The sequence below is a fragment of the Halichoerus grypus genome, chromosome 4, assembly GCF_964656455.1.
Source record: "Halichoerus grypus chromosome 4, mHalGry1.hap1.1, whole genome shotgun sequence".
Lineage (NCBI taxonomy): Eukaryota > Metazoa > Chordata > Mammalia > Carnivora > Phocidae > Halichoerus > Halichoerus grypus.
This window is the reverse complement of record NC_135715.1, coordinates 156,363,139-156,378,511: the sequence shown is the minus strand read 5'-3', so window position 1 is coordinate 156,378,511 and position 15,373 is coordinate 156,363,139. Positions and strand designations below refer to the sequence as shown.

General features: G+C 33.2%; 1 protein-coding gene across 3 annotated transcripts in view; it reads left to right on the top strand.

Moving 5' to 3' along the window:
• PGAP1 (post-GPI attachment to proteins inositol deacylase 1) overlaps window positions 1–15,373 on the top strand; it is a 72,996-nt gene that overhangs the window by 33,963 nt on the left and 23,660 nt on the right. For all 3 annotated transcript variants that reach the window (XM_078071138.1, XM_078071137.1, XM_078071139.1), the window contains 8 exons: window positions 91–142; window positions 3,656–3,733; window positions 7,024–7,099; window positions 9,226–9,299; window positions 9,409–9,460; window positions 9,944–10,010; window positions 10,442–10,550; window positions 12,155–12,193. In XM_078071138.1, the coding sequence (XP_077927264.1) occupies window positions 91–142; window positions 3,656–3,733; window positions 7,024–7,099; window positions 9,226–9,299; window positions 9,409–9,460; window positions 9,944–10,010; window positions 10,442–10,550; window positions 12,155–12,193 (547 nt within the window). The remainder of the gene's footprint in view (window positions 1–90; window positions 143–3,655; window positions 3,734–7,023; window positions 7,100–9,225; window positions 9,300–9,408; window positions 9,461–9,943; window positions 10,011–10,441; window positions 10,551–12,154; window positions 12,194–15,373) is intronic.

Sequence of the window (15,373 nt, the reverse complement as noted above, 5' to 3'; positions counted from 1 at the left end):
GCTGGTTTCTTTTTCCTCTGAAGCTTATTTATAATTTATAATATTTTAATATATTTGTCCTTTAATTATATTTTCATATTCATTTCAAAGCCGGCAAGGGATTGATTTATCATGGAAAGCTGAACTACTGCCAACAATTAAGGTAAATTATGGCTTTAGAATTTTAAAATACTAAAAAATTCTTGAGTCTCTAGGCATTTTAGAATATGGTCTTTTATTAATTCATCTAACTATTAAATGAACTTGAGATTTGCTAACATACAGTTTAGAAATATTTTCTCTTTTAATGGAGAATAACACGCAATTTTTTTTTAACTTGCAGAGATAAAAACTGTAAGTTAACAATCTTCTAAATAAAATTAAACCTATATATTATAGCATCATACCAAGAGCTAGATAAATTTTTAAAATTTATTTTGAGGGTATGTTTGGAATGGTCTGTCTTAAAATAGAAGCTGAGTAGTAGTTTGAGTTTTTGGGAGAGGACCTACAGTAGGGGAGAGCAAGCATCTCAAAGAGACACAAAGTAATTTTCCAGATCTACTTCAACATTCCTTTGCGGTCAAGCACTTGGATAACTCTACTTTATCTAGTACTCTGTGGGATTTATTTAATAATTGTTTGTGATTTCCTCAAGTAACTCTGATAGGGTCAGCAAGTCTTTTTACAAAAGGTTAATATTGTTGAGAAAATAAAACAGTTCTAAAATTTGATGAAATACCTGTTCTAATTTCTAAACTGTGTTTATTATAACTCATAATCTTACACCAGGAGTGATATTTTCAGTCTTCAAGTATTTTTTCATGATGAATGCTAGCCTCTTAAACTTGAAAGTGAAGCCATCTGGTTGGTCCCAGTCATCTCCCAGTCCAGTTATTTGTTATTTATCTGTACAGTCAGCTCTGTACTATACTAACAGAGGGGAATGATGATAGAATGAATAATTGCAAGTTACTTCACACTTGACTTTGGAATGGTTGCAGTTATTTTTTCTGTCACCCAGTCATCCTTATTTTGTGTATATTCATTCATATGGCTCTGTGTTCAAGAGATAAATATTGTAGGAAAGTAATTAGACTCATATGAACATTTTTAATGTCTCTCACTGGTTCTATCCTAGCCTTTTAGGCAGGAGCAAAACGAAAGTCTAGGATATACTTAATCATTCATAAATCTTTCCTTGAATTTCCAATTTGGATAGTATATCCTATTTAATCTGTAATTTAAGAGGAAGAAATAAATGATTAAAATCCTGATAGAATGTTACTTTGCTCCTGTTTTTAAAAGTTACATCTTAAATAATAAAATCCTTATGTATATTTTTAATTTCAAAGATTCAACAGTGTATTCATCTAGTTCTAGACCCTGTGTTGTTTCTTCTAAATGTGAGAAACAGCTGGCAGAACAATAGAACAAGCTATTCCAGCTGCTTACTTTTTTTCTCTTTTCAAGATTTATTTATTTCAGAGGAGAGAGAGTCTCAAGCAGGGTCCCCGCTGAGTGGGGAGCCTGATACGGGGCTCAATCTCATGACCTTGGAATCATGACCTGAGCCAAAACCAAAAGTCGGATGTTCAGATCATGACCTGAGCCAAAACCAAAAGTTGGACACTCAACTGACTGAGCCATCCAGGCATTCCAGCTGCTGCTTGCTTTTTATAGTGAATGCTGAAAGAGGTTGCCAGACAGCATTAAAAGCATACTGAAATTTAGAGGGGGAAAATGGGAGAAGGATGTTTAGAAAATAAGGATTGCAATATTCTGCAATCTTAGGTGTCCTCAGTTGAAGAGGATTATAATTATTAAACATAAATAAACTCCATTTTAATGAAAATCAAAATTAGATGTGTTAGCCACTTCTAAAAAGGACACAAAGTTATTTTGCCATCAAGTTGAAGAGAAAGAAAAAATTAAAGTGAAAAGATTTCATGAATTTTATATTCATATCATCTCAACAAAAGTAATGTCAAATGAGAATCATATCACTTTTAGCATTGCTGCTGACTGAACTGTTAATAAATAGAAGACTCCAGCAAAGCACCTGTAAATTCAGTTTTTAAATACCAGTCATGTGGAATTTTTCTGTCATGTGTACAATGAAGAAGTTTCTAAAAACACAAAGCACAGCAGGCCAAGAATTTGGTAAGCCAAAATGGATTTATTGTTGAAAACAAAAAAGGTAACTTTCTAAAGATAACTAACTTGTATGAGAAAACTACCTTGTAGCCATTTTGCCTTAATCATACTTTAGCACCATAGCTTTGCTCTGCACATCAGAACCTGGTATTTGATTTTCTGTGTATGTTGTTTCAGCATTAAGGGCATTTTACCCTTAAAACACTGAAAAATTTCCAAACTTCATATTAATCTTACCTGTCAACCTAATGATTTCATGAATATGATTGTATTGTCAAGTTCCTACTGACATTATAACTATATAGCAACTTTATAAGGAAATTTTTTTGACACTGTTACCTTTTTAAAGTATTCTGATCCTACAAAAAAATTCTTGAGAAAAAAACTATTCTTGAGAATAAATAACAAAGGCTAGTAGAGTGGATAGCCACACAGAGTAACCAAGGTTATTTCTAATTATCTTTCATACTGTCTACCATCTGTTTGGTTGGTCTCAGTTGCCTGTCGCTGTGATTTGTGAGGCCCTTTTAAGGCCTTTTAATTTACATTAGAACAGATTAGTCTGTTGCTGAGACTTTGGCAAGTAAGTCGAGGTGAAGCCTAAGAAGTTGTAAAAAAACACAGGTGAATCTGGTCAGGTTGTTAGCCACTTGTTCACAGTTCTTTAGCTTTAGCACCTCTGTTCAACTTGCCCAATAGGTGCTTCTGAAGAACGTTAGAGAAAGTTAACTGTCTGCAGAAATTTCTTAATACATACAAATTGTTACCACATATAACTACTGCCATCCCCACATCTACTTCCAGAAAAAACCTTGGATTTAAAAACTGTATTTGGTGCTGTAGCTTTTCATTAAATAGACCAGTCTCTTATCTATTTATTCCTCAAAATATAGACTATAGGATCTGGTCTTAATTTTGAAAATAGATTTTCATTTGATAAGGTGCATTATTAGTCTTCTTGTGTCTTCATGTCATTTACTGAATAAGTTCCAGAGGATGATATTCATATATATCATTAGAGAGCGACTGTTTACTGCTTGGGCTAGATCAGAATCATTTGAGATTAAGTTGCAACTCTTCCATTATTTTTAGCATTCATTCATTCATCAGCTATTGAATGCTCTTTGTCATATGCTAGCTACCAAAATAAATGTAGAAATTTTATTGTAATGTTATAAAAAACAAATGGACAAATTATAAAAGATACCGAATCTGGAAATAATTATGTAAAATAATTATATTTAATATTAAATGTCATTTGCTTTACATGAAGGGATACAGCTCAAGGAATATTTTTGGCAGTCCATATTTACAAAATATTAGGAATTTGACTTCAGGATTATTGACCTGAAAATGTAAACATGGGCGTTTTATGAGGTACTGAATATAATGTTTGAAATCAGTTTTTTATAACCAATTAAGAAAGAAATAAGTGTTTATAATTTCCTTTAACATGTTTTAAGTTCTGTATACCCTCAGAAATAAAATCAGCTTTTTATGTCCTTCTTTTTTCCCCCAGTCTCTGACGTTAAGACTTCAAGACTATCCATCTTTGTCTCATCTTGTTGTTTATGTACCATCTATTCATGGAAGTAAGGTAACAAATGGATTAAGGTTGTTATCAGAATGTTAGTGGATACTCATGCTAAATATTTAAGTTATTTTTTGATGAATTGTCGGCATAGTGCTTATCTAAAACAATGACCAGTTTGGTGATCCACCTAATAAGACTGTTAAATCATTAGGATCATCTACTCTAACTTGAACTAAGCAGAATAAATCCAAGTCTCTGTGTTCAAAGTGGGAACGTACTTTACATATTAGTCTTTCAAAATCTATTCATTATTGAGTACCCTTTTATGTGCAAGACTCTGCCAGGAATTATAGGAGGCACACAAATGAGGGAGACATGAATCCTATTCTCAAAAAACTACATACTGTTGGGTAGGGGGAGAGAAACATTTGGAAGCAGAAGGAAGAGTGAGAATAAAAGAGGTACCCAAAAATATAATACAAATCAGAATATAGCAAATAAATTAAAGGTATAAGAAGGGGAGATATCTCTGAATGATGGAATGGGGAAAGGCTTTATTATGAGGTGATATTTAAAATTTCCTTAAAGGATAGTTAATGTTTTTATGGGTATCAGAAACATTGTAGCCCTGTGCTGTCCAATATAGGAGCTACTGGCACATGTGGCTATTTAAATTAAAAGCAATTAAAATTAATAAAATTAAAAATTCAGTTCCTTAGTTATACTGGCTACATTCCAGATGGTCAATAGTAATATCATTGCAGAAAGTTATAATGAACAGCTCTACTGAGACAAAGAAACCGTGAGATCCAAGCATGAAAGTGTGAAAATGTGAGATATGTTTGGAAACAGTAAATAAGTAAATATTAATTTTGAAAAGATGGCCACATGGGTCGGATGGTAGTGGAAGAAAAGTCTGGGAAAGTAGTTCATGGCCATACTCTAGAGGACCTCGATTGGAAGATTCAGGACTTCATAGAATTCAGGAGTTAGTAGGCAGCTGAAAGATTTTCACTGTTAGTAGAAATGGGATCAGAGCCATTTTGGAAGATGAATCTATGGTGTGCATGGATTAGAAACAGAGACGAGCTGCTGTATAATGGGTTATGAGGGCTTGAACTAGGGAAGTGGGAGTAGAAATAAAAGGATGGTAATTTTTGAGAGAAGTTGGGGGAGGGGGAAGCAAGAAGATAGAAGTAAAAGACCCTCTATTTCCCATTCCACATTTCACCCAACAAGCTTATCCTTCAGTATCTATCCTAAGTGTTCCTATTTTACTTTTCATGACTCATCCAGATAATTTCTTACTTCCATGACACTTTGTTTATAACTTCTTTGAGGAATGATGCTGAATTATAATTTATTTGTTTCTCTATTATCATCACCGTATTGTGAATTCTTTGGGAGTAAGACCAGATAGATTTTATTATACTTTGCATCCTCATCCTTTAGCAACTCACTACCATATAAGTGCTCAAAAAAATAGTTCTTTAGTGAGAAAATTGTTGGGATTTGAGGCCAAAATCATTAGGAAAATTTTAAAGATAAAGGAATAGGGGGATTTAGTTGGCAGTTAACTCAAAGACTGAGTCTCACAAGTACCTTATAATGAATTCATTGTTTTGTTTTGCTTAGCACAAGTGAGAGGTAATTCAGCATCTTCAATTCTAAAAGCTCTCTTTAGGGGTTTTTCTGTCAGGTAAGTTGGCTTTGAATGAATTTAAACATCTTTCCCAAACTTGGAAAGGCCCTGTCTGGTTATTCCAAGAAATTAATGAGCCTTTCACAAATAGCCAGCCTTAGCAACCTAATGAATATTTAATATGTCTTAATGCTCTTTGGAAAGTAACACTTGCTGACTCTACTGTTGCACACCCAGTCTCACAAGATGTTAATTTAGGCCTTTTATAATTTCTGCATATCTGTTATAGCCCATCATCAGGATACATATATTTAAATAGACAGCTTGAAAATTTTTTGCAGTCAACTGATAATAGAGTTTTCAAAATGCAAATGTGGAATTACTTGCATTTTTTGATGACAGAAAACAAAATAATTCCTTTAGAAAGAGACAGACCCTCGAATTCTTTTCTTGGGTATGGGTTTATTCCATAAAGGGAAAGCAATAATAAAAATTTTTATTAAAAAAAGCATTAATAAAAATAAATTTAAAGTGCTTTGTAAAAATATAATGAATAATCTTGTTCAGTAGATGATTGTTCTGACCTTGTAACAGCTGTTTTCTATAAGGAAAATGTCTGATGGTAATGTTGGCCTTATAAGTAAAGAAGGGGAAGAAAAGCAAAGCCCCTTAACAAGTTTTTCCTTTTATTCCTAATATGTGTGCTGTAGTCAGATAGCCTTTTCCCACATCTATTTTTGACTTTCAGAAATAATAAAAAATCCACCCAAGAGGCAAACAAAATAACCTTGCTTCAAGCACAATCCAAAGTGTACTTATTGGAAAAGCCTAGGATAGACCTCACTGGCTTTCTCCTTCCTATAGACAGCAAACTACTTGCTAGCTACAATTAGGCATCAGATTAATTTGTTCTTCAGCTCCTATAGATCAAAGTAATTTGGTTTCCTTATGGAGATTATTTTAATGAAACCATTCTTATTGCAGACAGCTTAGGGCAAAGTTCCTTATGCCATTGTAGAAATGTTATTACATAAGAAATGTCATTACAAAACATTGTAATTATGCAGATGTCACGTTTTAGTTTTACTTTTTTTGAGATAGCATTTCTTTTTCTTGCTTCATACATAGTAAACCTTTTTTTCCATTTATTCTAATCACTGTTTAGCTTGAAATAATCTTATACAAATAACTTTAGCCATCTGTAGATGAATAGCAGTATGTCCATCTCCAAGTCTTTTGTAGTCTAATTAGAGTGTTGGAGATACGTAATTAATATGGGATTTTTAAAAAGTAAATGTAGCAAAATCATATTTCTTTTTGACTATGGAAATATTGAGAGATTTTTATCTAAATCTTTGATTAATCTTGAGTTAACCTTGATTCTTAATGCTTTGATCCATCCTTTATGGTCCCTCTTCTATAAACACCTAAAACTAACTGGAAGGAAACTGGATTATACATCAGCTGTTGTAAAAATGATTCTCCAATAATTTATTAAGTTAAACTTGTTCATCAAATTTTCTTAGCTTAGGATCTCTCTTTGAGTAATTGTTGCCATGTAAATATAGCCAGAGTGAGAATGTGATAGGTAATAACTTCTACAAAGCTGAAGTTTATTTATAGACTTCTATTTTCCACTTAAACATGAAGTGAAGATATTTTACTATAAATGTAATTGTTTTTTCCTAAAAATCAATGTTTTATATTTTAGTTTGTTGTAGATTGTGAATTCTTTAAAAAAGAGACAAGATCCATTCAGCTTCCTGTAACTCATCTTTTTTCCTTTGGTAAGTACTTTGATTTTGGAAGTCTTAAGAGTTCCTCTTTTTTTTTTTTTTTAGTAGGCTCCATGCCCAGCATGGAGCCCAGAACAGTGCTTGAACAGGGCTTGAACTCAGGACCCCGAAATCAAGACCTGAGCTGAGATCAACAGCCATACTGTCAACCGATTGAGCCACCCACACATCCCAAGAATTGCTTTTATTTTTAACAGAGTGCTTATTTATTTTGCCAGTCAGTTGCAATAATGGAGAGCCTGTAACATTAAATATTGTATTTCAAGTATAGTTCTTAGGATAACCATATAATGTGGTTCAATGGTTTGATTGTTATACTAGGCCAGAGGTCATCTTCTGAGAAGTGAACTTTAACTTTTCCCTGGTCATATACATTTGCAAGTAAGAGAGAGAGAGAGAGAGACAGAGAGAGAGTGTGTGTGTGTGTGTGTGTGTCTTCCATGAATTTATACTACATGTTGGCCCTTTTAATAAAATGTTTATTATAAGGTATAAATTGCTGTCTGCCCTATGGAAGTTTCAAGATTTCTCTAAATATTTTTCCCATTTTTTTTATTGTGGTAAAATACATGTAACTAAATATGCCTTTAAATTTTATTTTGAAGTAATTTTGAGCATTCAGAACAGTTACAGAAAGAGCACAGGGTTCTATATCCTTCACTCACCTTAACAAACAATGCAGTTGTCAAAACTAAGAAATTATTATTCGTACAACACTATTAACTAAATTACAGGCTTTATTTGGTTTTCATCAATTTTTCCATCAGTGTTCTCCAGATTCCCACATTGCATTCAGTTGTCATGTCCTGTTCATCTCCTCTAATTGTTGATAGTTCCTCAGTTTTTCCTTGTCTTTCGTAACTTTGGCATCTTTTGAAAAGTACTTTCAGTTATTTTGTAGAATATCAAATACTTGGATTTGTCTAATGCTTTCTTACGATTAGATTAAGGTTATACATTTTTAGCAAGAATATCACCGGAGTTATGTGTGCTTCTCATTGTATCCTATGGTTGGACACGTGATATCACTTTGTCTAATTACTAGCAATGTTAACCTTGATTACTTGGTTAAGGTAGTGTCTGCCAGGTTTCTCCACTGTAAATTTATTTGTTTCCTTTTTGTATTTAATAAATGTCTTGGGGGAGCTACTTTGAGAATGTTTAAGTATGCTTTTATCTTCAAAATAACCCACTAATTTTAGTATCCATTGGTTCCTCTAGTTTGAGGCAGTTATTACTGGTATTCTATATTTATTGGAATTCTTATGAAAGGAAAGTTGTCCCTTCTCCATTTATTTACTTACTCAATTTTTATTTATGTCAGTATGACTCATGGGTATTTATTTTATTCATTGGATTATAATTTAATACTATCATTACATTTTTTTTCTTAAGTTGTTCTAGCTTTGGATATTGGGAGCTCATTTTAGATTGGCTCCTTGCCCTTTTGACATGGCCTATCCTTAAAATATATATTTTTAAATTCCATTTGTGAAAAGAATCTATTACTTGAGAGCGGAAACTTTTAGATTTTTATCCCTCATCCACCTTTTTCGGCCAGCGGGTAAGAAGGATACTCAGAGGGGCACCTGGGTGGCTTATTTGGTAAAGCGACTGCCTTCGGCTCAGGTCATGATCCTGGAGTCCCTGGATTGAGTCCTGCATTGGGCTCCCTGCTCGGCAGGGAGTCTGCTTCTCCCTCTGACCCTCTCCCCTCTCATGTGCTCTCTCTCTCTCATTCTATCTCTCTCAAATAAATAAAATCTTAAAAAAAAAAAAGGATACTCAGAACAATACAGAAATGACAAGTCTGAATCACCCATCTCATTAAAGATAGCAGACTTGTAAAATGAAAGATCTACCAAGAAAGCATACCTGTTTGAAATTGAAAATATGTACTTGACTTTTTAAAATACATACATTATAAATATTGTCCAGAGTTTATTGAAAGAGGATAGGATTTTTAGGAGTTCACTCCTCCATACCAGAAATGAAAACCTATAAACTCTTTTTTAATATTAAAAATGTATTAACATTAGTTAAACATTGGTAAACAATCAGTACTTTTTAAAAAACTGTTTAGTATTCTAAGTAATACAGTACTTTCAATTCAACAGGACTGTCTTCAAGGAAAGTGATATTAAATACAAGTGGCCTGTTTTATAATATAGAACTTCTAAACTTTGGACAGGTAATTATCCTGATTATAGCAAGGATTTGATTTTACTTCACTGTTTAGTTAAGCAAACAAATAAACTTTTGTGTTTTTTTTTTTTTTTTTGTGGTCAAACTCTTACTAGATTTACCAGGCTTTTAAAATCAACGTAGTAAGCAAGTGCTCAGGAGTCAAAGGTAAGTGTATTTTCTGAGAAGAATAGTATTGTCAGTTGAAGAAACAATAGCTCTTCACTTGAATTTTCTATAATACTTATTTATTTTATGTGAATTAAAATTAAATTATAGTAGAAAAGCTGTCTATATTTCCAAGAGTTTTAACATAGACCCTTTTTAACACTAAGTATCTTCAGCTGTATCAGTTTAAATATCCACATTTAAAAAATACTATATATATTTTTCTATCTCATTATAGTAGTAATTCAGATTTAGCTGTTTTACCAGTTTCTTGTTACTTTCCATATGCTGCAATATCTTTTGTAAGTCTAATTAAACATTATTATTTAATAATTCTCTGTAATTTTTTATGGGATCTAAGTCTTACTGGTTATTTTTTATGAAATGGGTAACTGTGTAGTTAGGTATTATAGTAGCTTATGTAACACTTAAGGTTAAGGTTACATAAGGTTAATAACACATATTTCCTTTATGTTTCCACAGAAGAAATAACTAGTATTTATAAACTTCATATTCCTTGGTCTTACGAAGATTCCTTAACTATTGCACAGTAAGTATATGGAAGAATTTATCTTAAACTTTGGTCATTTTGAGTAATACATATTCTGCTTAGTTTATTTAAGTGAAATTTTAATGAAACTATTTAAGTGCCTCTTAATAAAATGTAACTATCCTTTAGGTAGCATTGTGCTCATAAGATAATGTTATAAGATAATGTAGTATTCTTATCTAAATGATCTAGAATTTAAACTTTACTTGCTTGGACCATCAACCCCTTCCTAGACTGTCCTCCAATGCCTGTCCTAGATGAAGGAGCATTCAAACAACTGTGATACAATTGGAAAAGTGTCCATCTATAATAACGTCTCTGACATCTGTCTTCCTCTCCATTATTTCATCGTGTTGTGCGAGGATTGACTTAGAGTTGGTTATTTAACAGCAGTTTGTATTTGAGAATTAATATTTAAGTTTTCTTTTCAGGGTACCATCTTCCACAGAAATTTCTCTGAAACTCCATATTGCTCAACCAGAAAATGACAGCCATGTAGCATTATTAAAAATGTATACATCTTCAGACTGTCAGTATGAAGTAAGTTGCTTGTTTGCTTAACTTTTAAGATTTAGTTATAGAATACACAGGAAATGTATTTTTATATTAGCCTTAGATATATGGTAATGTGGAAGCCAATAAATATATGAAATGGACATTTATGATGCTTTAAACATTCTCCATTTTGCCTGTTAGCACCACCTCAGTATTTCCTTATATGTCTTAATAAGTAATAGAAAATGAAAATTGAGACTATATATAAACTTTCTACGTTTGGAAGCTCAAAGTCCAAAATTCTCTATAAATTGAAGAACATCATGAAATCAGCTGACATGGCTTTACTGCAATAATTAACATGATTTATATTGGTTTCCAGCTCCACTGGATAAGTGTAAGAATCTTCTTTCCTTTTCACTAGCTTTTTAAATCTCTGTTAGTCATTAATATGTGCAGTGTAGTACGCCTGCTGTGTTTGTTTTACAATCACAGTACCTCTCTGCTCCAAGAGAAGGGAAATAGACTTGAGGAACATTTACTCTTATGGATTCATGAACTACAGGTGTCCCTCTGTATCATCCCAGGTTCTAAGAATTCCAGATTTAAGGGATTATATATTTTAATGGCGATTTCTGGTTTATGTGAAATATCTTCTTTCTATTCAGTTCCTTTAAAACAACCTTAAATATTTGGATTCTTCATTAGAACTTTCTTGGGGTGGATTAGAATTGGTAGGTCAGACTGTTCGTTAGCAACAAGTTTCAGTTGGACCTAAATTATGAGTTATTTTGGATTTCGTAGTATTTATTAATGCTTTGATATCTTGCTTTCTGTTTCTAATACTGAAGGACTTTGTAGGGCTGTAATGGTTTTTAACATGTGTCTAATAGTGATAGCAAGAATTGCATTAATACTTTGGCTCCAAATACTGCACACACTCACAAATGTCCATGTTTTTATAAGTACTTTACATTTTTAAAAAGTATTTTGAATAATCATTTTATAATTTCCGTATGAAATACATATTTCCTTTTCCCAGACTTCCTAATATCAAAAAAGTGTATTTATAATAGAGATAATGATGAATTTCTTTTTAAAATACTGTTTCAGCTTAAATTTTACCAAATATGCTCTGTTCCTGGTCTTTTATTCTATGAAACGTGTTTTTATGAAATTTACTCAGAAGTGCCTTAGCTTAACTATACTTAGTGCTATACAGTTGTAGGTTTGAGATTTTAAAATACTGGTTATATATGTAGGTTAATTTGTGTTTAATTGTTCAGCAAACGTATGTGTAGCTTCTGAATTCAGTCATTCAGTCAGTTCCTTTAGCTTGCATGACCTGGTACTAAGATATTCTGGTTAATCAAATATTCTAGTTAGTAAAGGGTTATCACATGTACCATTCATCCAGTTGTCAAAGAATTAGAATCCAGGAAAATATGCTGAACAATAAAACTACACTTAATACAAATTAAAATTTGTGGTTCAGAAGATTCTTATAAGACCATAAATGTGTTTAGGTTGATCATTATTAAAAAATTAATGATTATGCTTAGAGATGTGCAGAAGTGCTCAGTTTAATAAAATGTGAACTAGAAGGCTTTAGGAAAAATAACCTTTTTTTAATGATTATTTTAAACTAGGTGACAGTTAAGACTTCCTTTTCACAAATACTTGGACAGGTAAGTGATTCCTGGTTGATTACTATAAGACAAGGGTTGCAAACTGTTGTCTGGAAAGGGCCAGATAATAAAATATTTTAGCAAACCAAATATGATCTGTTGCTGCTGCTACTGCTGCAGCTGCTTCTTTCTTTTTCATTGTTCTCCTTTTCCTTCTTTTCCCACTTTAATAAAATCCAAAAACCATTCTTAGCAGAAAAATCATAGTTGGCCATGCCTGGCTTTAAGGTGATGCTTTCATTCCTAGAAATGAGAGCTGATTCCTGATTCTCAAATTAGTGTTTTTGGCTAAATGAATGTCATATTAAGATTTCATGTTGATCATACTATACTATACTTCATAGTCCAGTAAAATTTGTAGGCTCTGTCATATAAACAAACATTTTCAAATAACTTTTTATGTTGTATGTGCTTAGCTTGTAAAAATAAAAAGTAAGTTATATTAAAAATAAACATGTTGGAATACTTTAAATGCTTTTGGGGAATATGTTTCTGTAGTTCATAAATAGTGTTACAAAAATAATTTATCAAATAGTAGAACTACTAAAATATTACTCAACATCATTATAATTTGCACAATTGTATAACCTGGGCATAAATAATAATATTGATTACTCAGAAAAATTATATACCAGTTTTAAAATTCACTAAAGTTTTATTGTGCCTTCTATTATTTTTTATTTTATTTTTTTGTCTGTTGTGGCATAGCATAGCAGAATTTTTAAAATTCAAGTCCTTTAAATCTATAATTATAAAACTTACAAATCAAAATTAAATCAGAAAATTTTTATATGCATTATCTCATTTGATTCTCACAACAACCTGGTGAGACCTAGATTGTGATTATTATTAAATTTGTGAATATTAGAAAATTCTAAGTTCATGTGTAAAATGTGCTACATTAGAAAAAGAAGATTAAATGTTGGTATAAATTGGAAAAGTAGCACCATGGGTAGTTACAATAAATTCTCTAGCTTGTTAAGGGACTTTTTAAAGAAAAATTGCAGGGGGTGGGTAGAAAAAAAAAAATTACGTCTTGGAATATAGGGGAAGAATTGTTGCCACTGTATTTTTAGTATGTCCAAAAGGCATGTTACTGTACACAGTGGTCTGGGCTGAAGATACACTGTTTTATCTGTATCATCCCTGGGGCTCATAATTCAGATTAGTGACAAGAAAAGTCAAGTTCACCAAAGAAGGACATACTAATATTCTTGTTTAGGCATGGAAATTTATCGAAAAAACAAAGATATGTAGGTTTTACAGAATCAAAGGTGGGTACTTTTTTTTTTTAATTTTTATTGTTATGTTAATCACCATACATTACATCATTAGTTTTTGATGTAGTGTTCCGTGATTCATTGTTTGTGCATAACACCCAGTGCTCCATGCAGAACGTGCCCTCTTTAATACCCATCACCAGGCTAACCCATCCTCCTACCCCCCTCCCCTCTAGAACCCTCAGTTTGTTTTTCAGAGTCCATCGTCTCTCATGGTTCGTCTCCCCCTCCGATTTCCCCCCCTTCATTCTCCCCCTGCTATCTTCTTCTTTTTTTTTTCTTAACATATATTGCATTATTTATTTCAGAGGTACAGATTTGTGATTCATCAGTCTTGCACAATTCACAGCGCTCACCATAGCACATACCCTCCCCAGTGTCTATCACCCAGCCACCCCATCCCTCCCATCCCACCCCCGACTCCAACAACCCTCAGTTTGTTTCCCGAGATTAAGAATTCCTCATATCAGTGAGGTCATATGATACATGTCTTTCTCTGAATGACTTATTTCGCTCAGCATAACACCCTCCAGTTCCATCCATGTCGTTGCAAATGGCAAGATCTCATTCCTTTTGATGGCTGCATAATATTCCATTATATATATATATGTATATATAAAACACATCTTCTTTATCCATTCATCTGTCGATGGACATCTTGGCTCTTTCCACAGTTTGGCTGTTGTGGACATTGCTGCTATAAACATCGGGGTGTACGTACCCCTTTGGATCCCTACATTTGTATCTTTGGGGTAAATACCCAGTAGTGCAATTGCTGGATCGTAGGGTAGCTCTATTTTCAACTTTTTGAAGAATCTCCATACTGTTTTCCAGAGTGGCTGCACCAGCTTGCATTCCCAACAGTGTAGGAGGGTTCCCCTTTCTCAGCATCCCCGCCAACATCTGTTGTTTCCTGACTTGTTAATTTTAGCCATTCTGACTGGTGTGAGGTGGTATCTCATTGAGGTTTTGATTTGGATTTCTCTGATGCCGAGCGATGTTGAGCACTTTTTCATGTGTCTCTTGGCCATTTGGATGTCTTCTTTGGAAAAATGTCTGTTCATGTCTTCTGCCCATTTCTTGATTGGATCATTTGTTCTTTGGGTGTTGAGTTTGATAAGTTCTTTATAGATTTTGGATGCTAGCCCTTTATCTGATATGTCATTTGCAAATATCTTCTCCCATTCTGTCGGTTGTCTTTTGGTTTTGTTGACTGTTTCTTTTGCTGTGCAAAAGCTTTTTATCTTGATGAAGTCCCAATAGTTCATTTTTGCCCTTGCTTCCCTTGCCTTTGGTGATGTTTCTAGGAAGAAGTTGCTGCGGCTGAGGTCAAAGAGGTTGCTGCCTGTGTTCTCCTTTAGGATTTTGATGGACTCCTGTCTCACATTGAGGTCTTTCAACCATTTGGAGTCTATTTTTGTGTGTGGTGTAAGGAAATGGTCCAGTTTCATTCTTCTGCATGTGGCTGTCCAATTTTCCCAACACCATTTGTTGAAGAGACTGTCTTTTTTCCATTGGACATTCTTTCCTGCTTTGTCAAAGATTAGTTGACCATAGAGTTGAGGGTCCATTTCTGGGCTCTCTATTCAGTTCCATTGATCTATGTGTCTGGTTTTGTGCCAGTACCATACTGTCTTGATGATGACAGCTTTGTAATAGAGCTTGAAGTCCGGAATTGTGATGCCGCCAGCTTTGCTTCTCTTTTTCAACATTCCTCTGGCTATTCGGGGTCTTTTCTGGTTCCATACAAATTTTAGGATTATTTGTTCCATTTCTTTGAAAAAAGTGGATGGTATTTTGATGGGGATTGCATTGAATGTGTAGATTGCTCTAGGTAGCATTGACATCTTCACAATATTTGTTCTTCCAATCCGTGAGCATGGAACGTTTTTCCATTTCT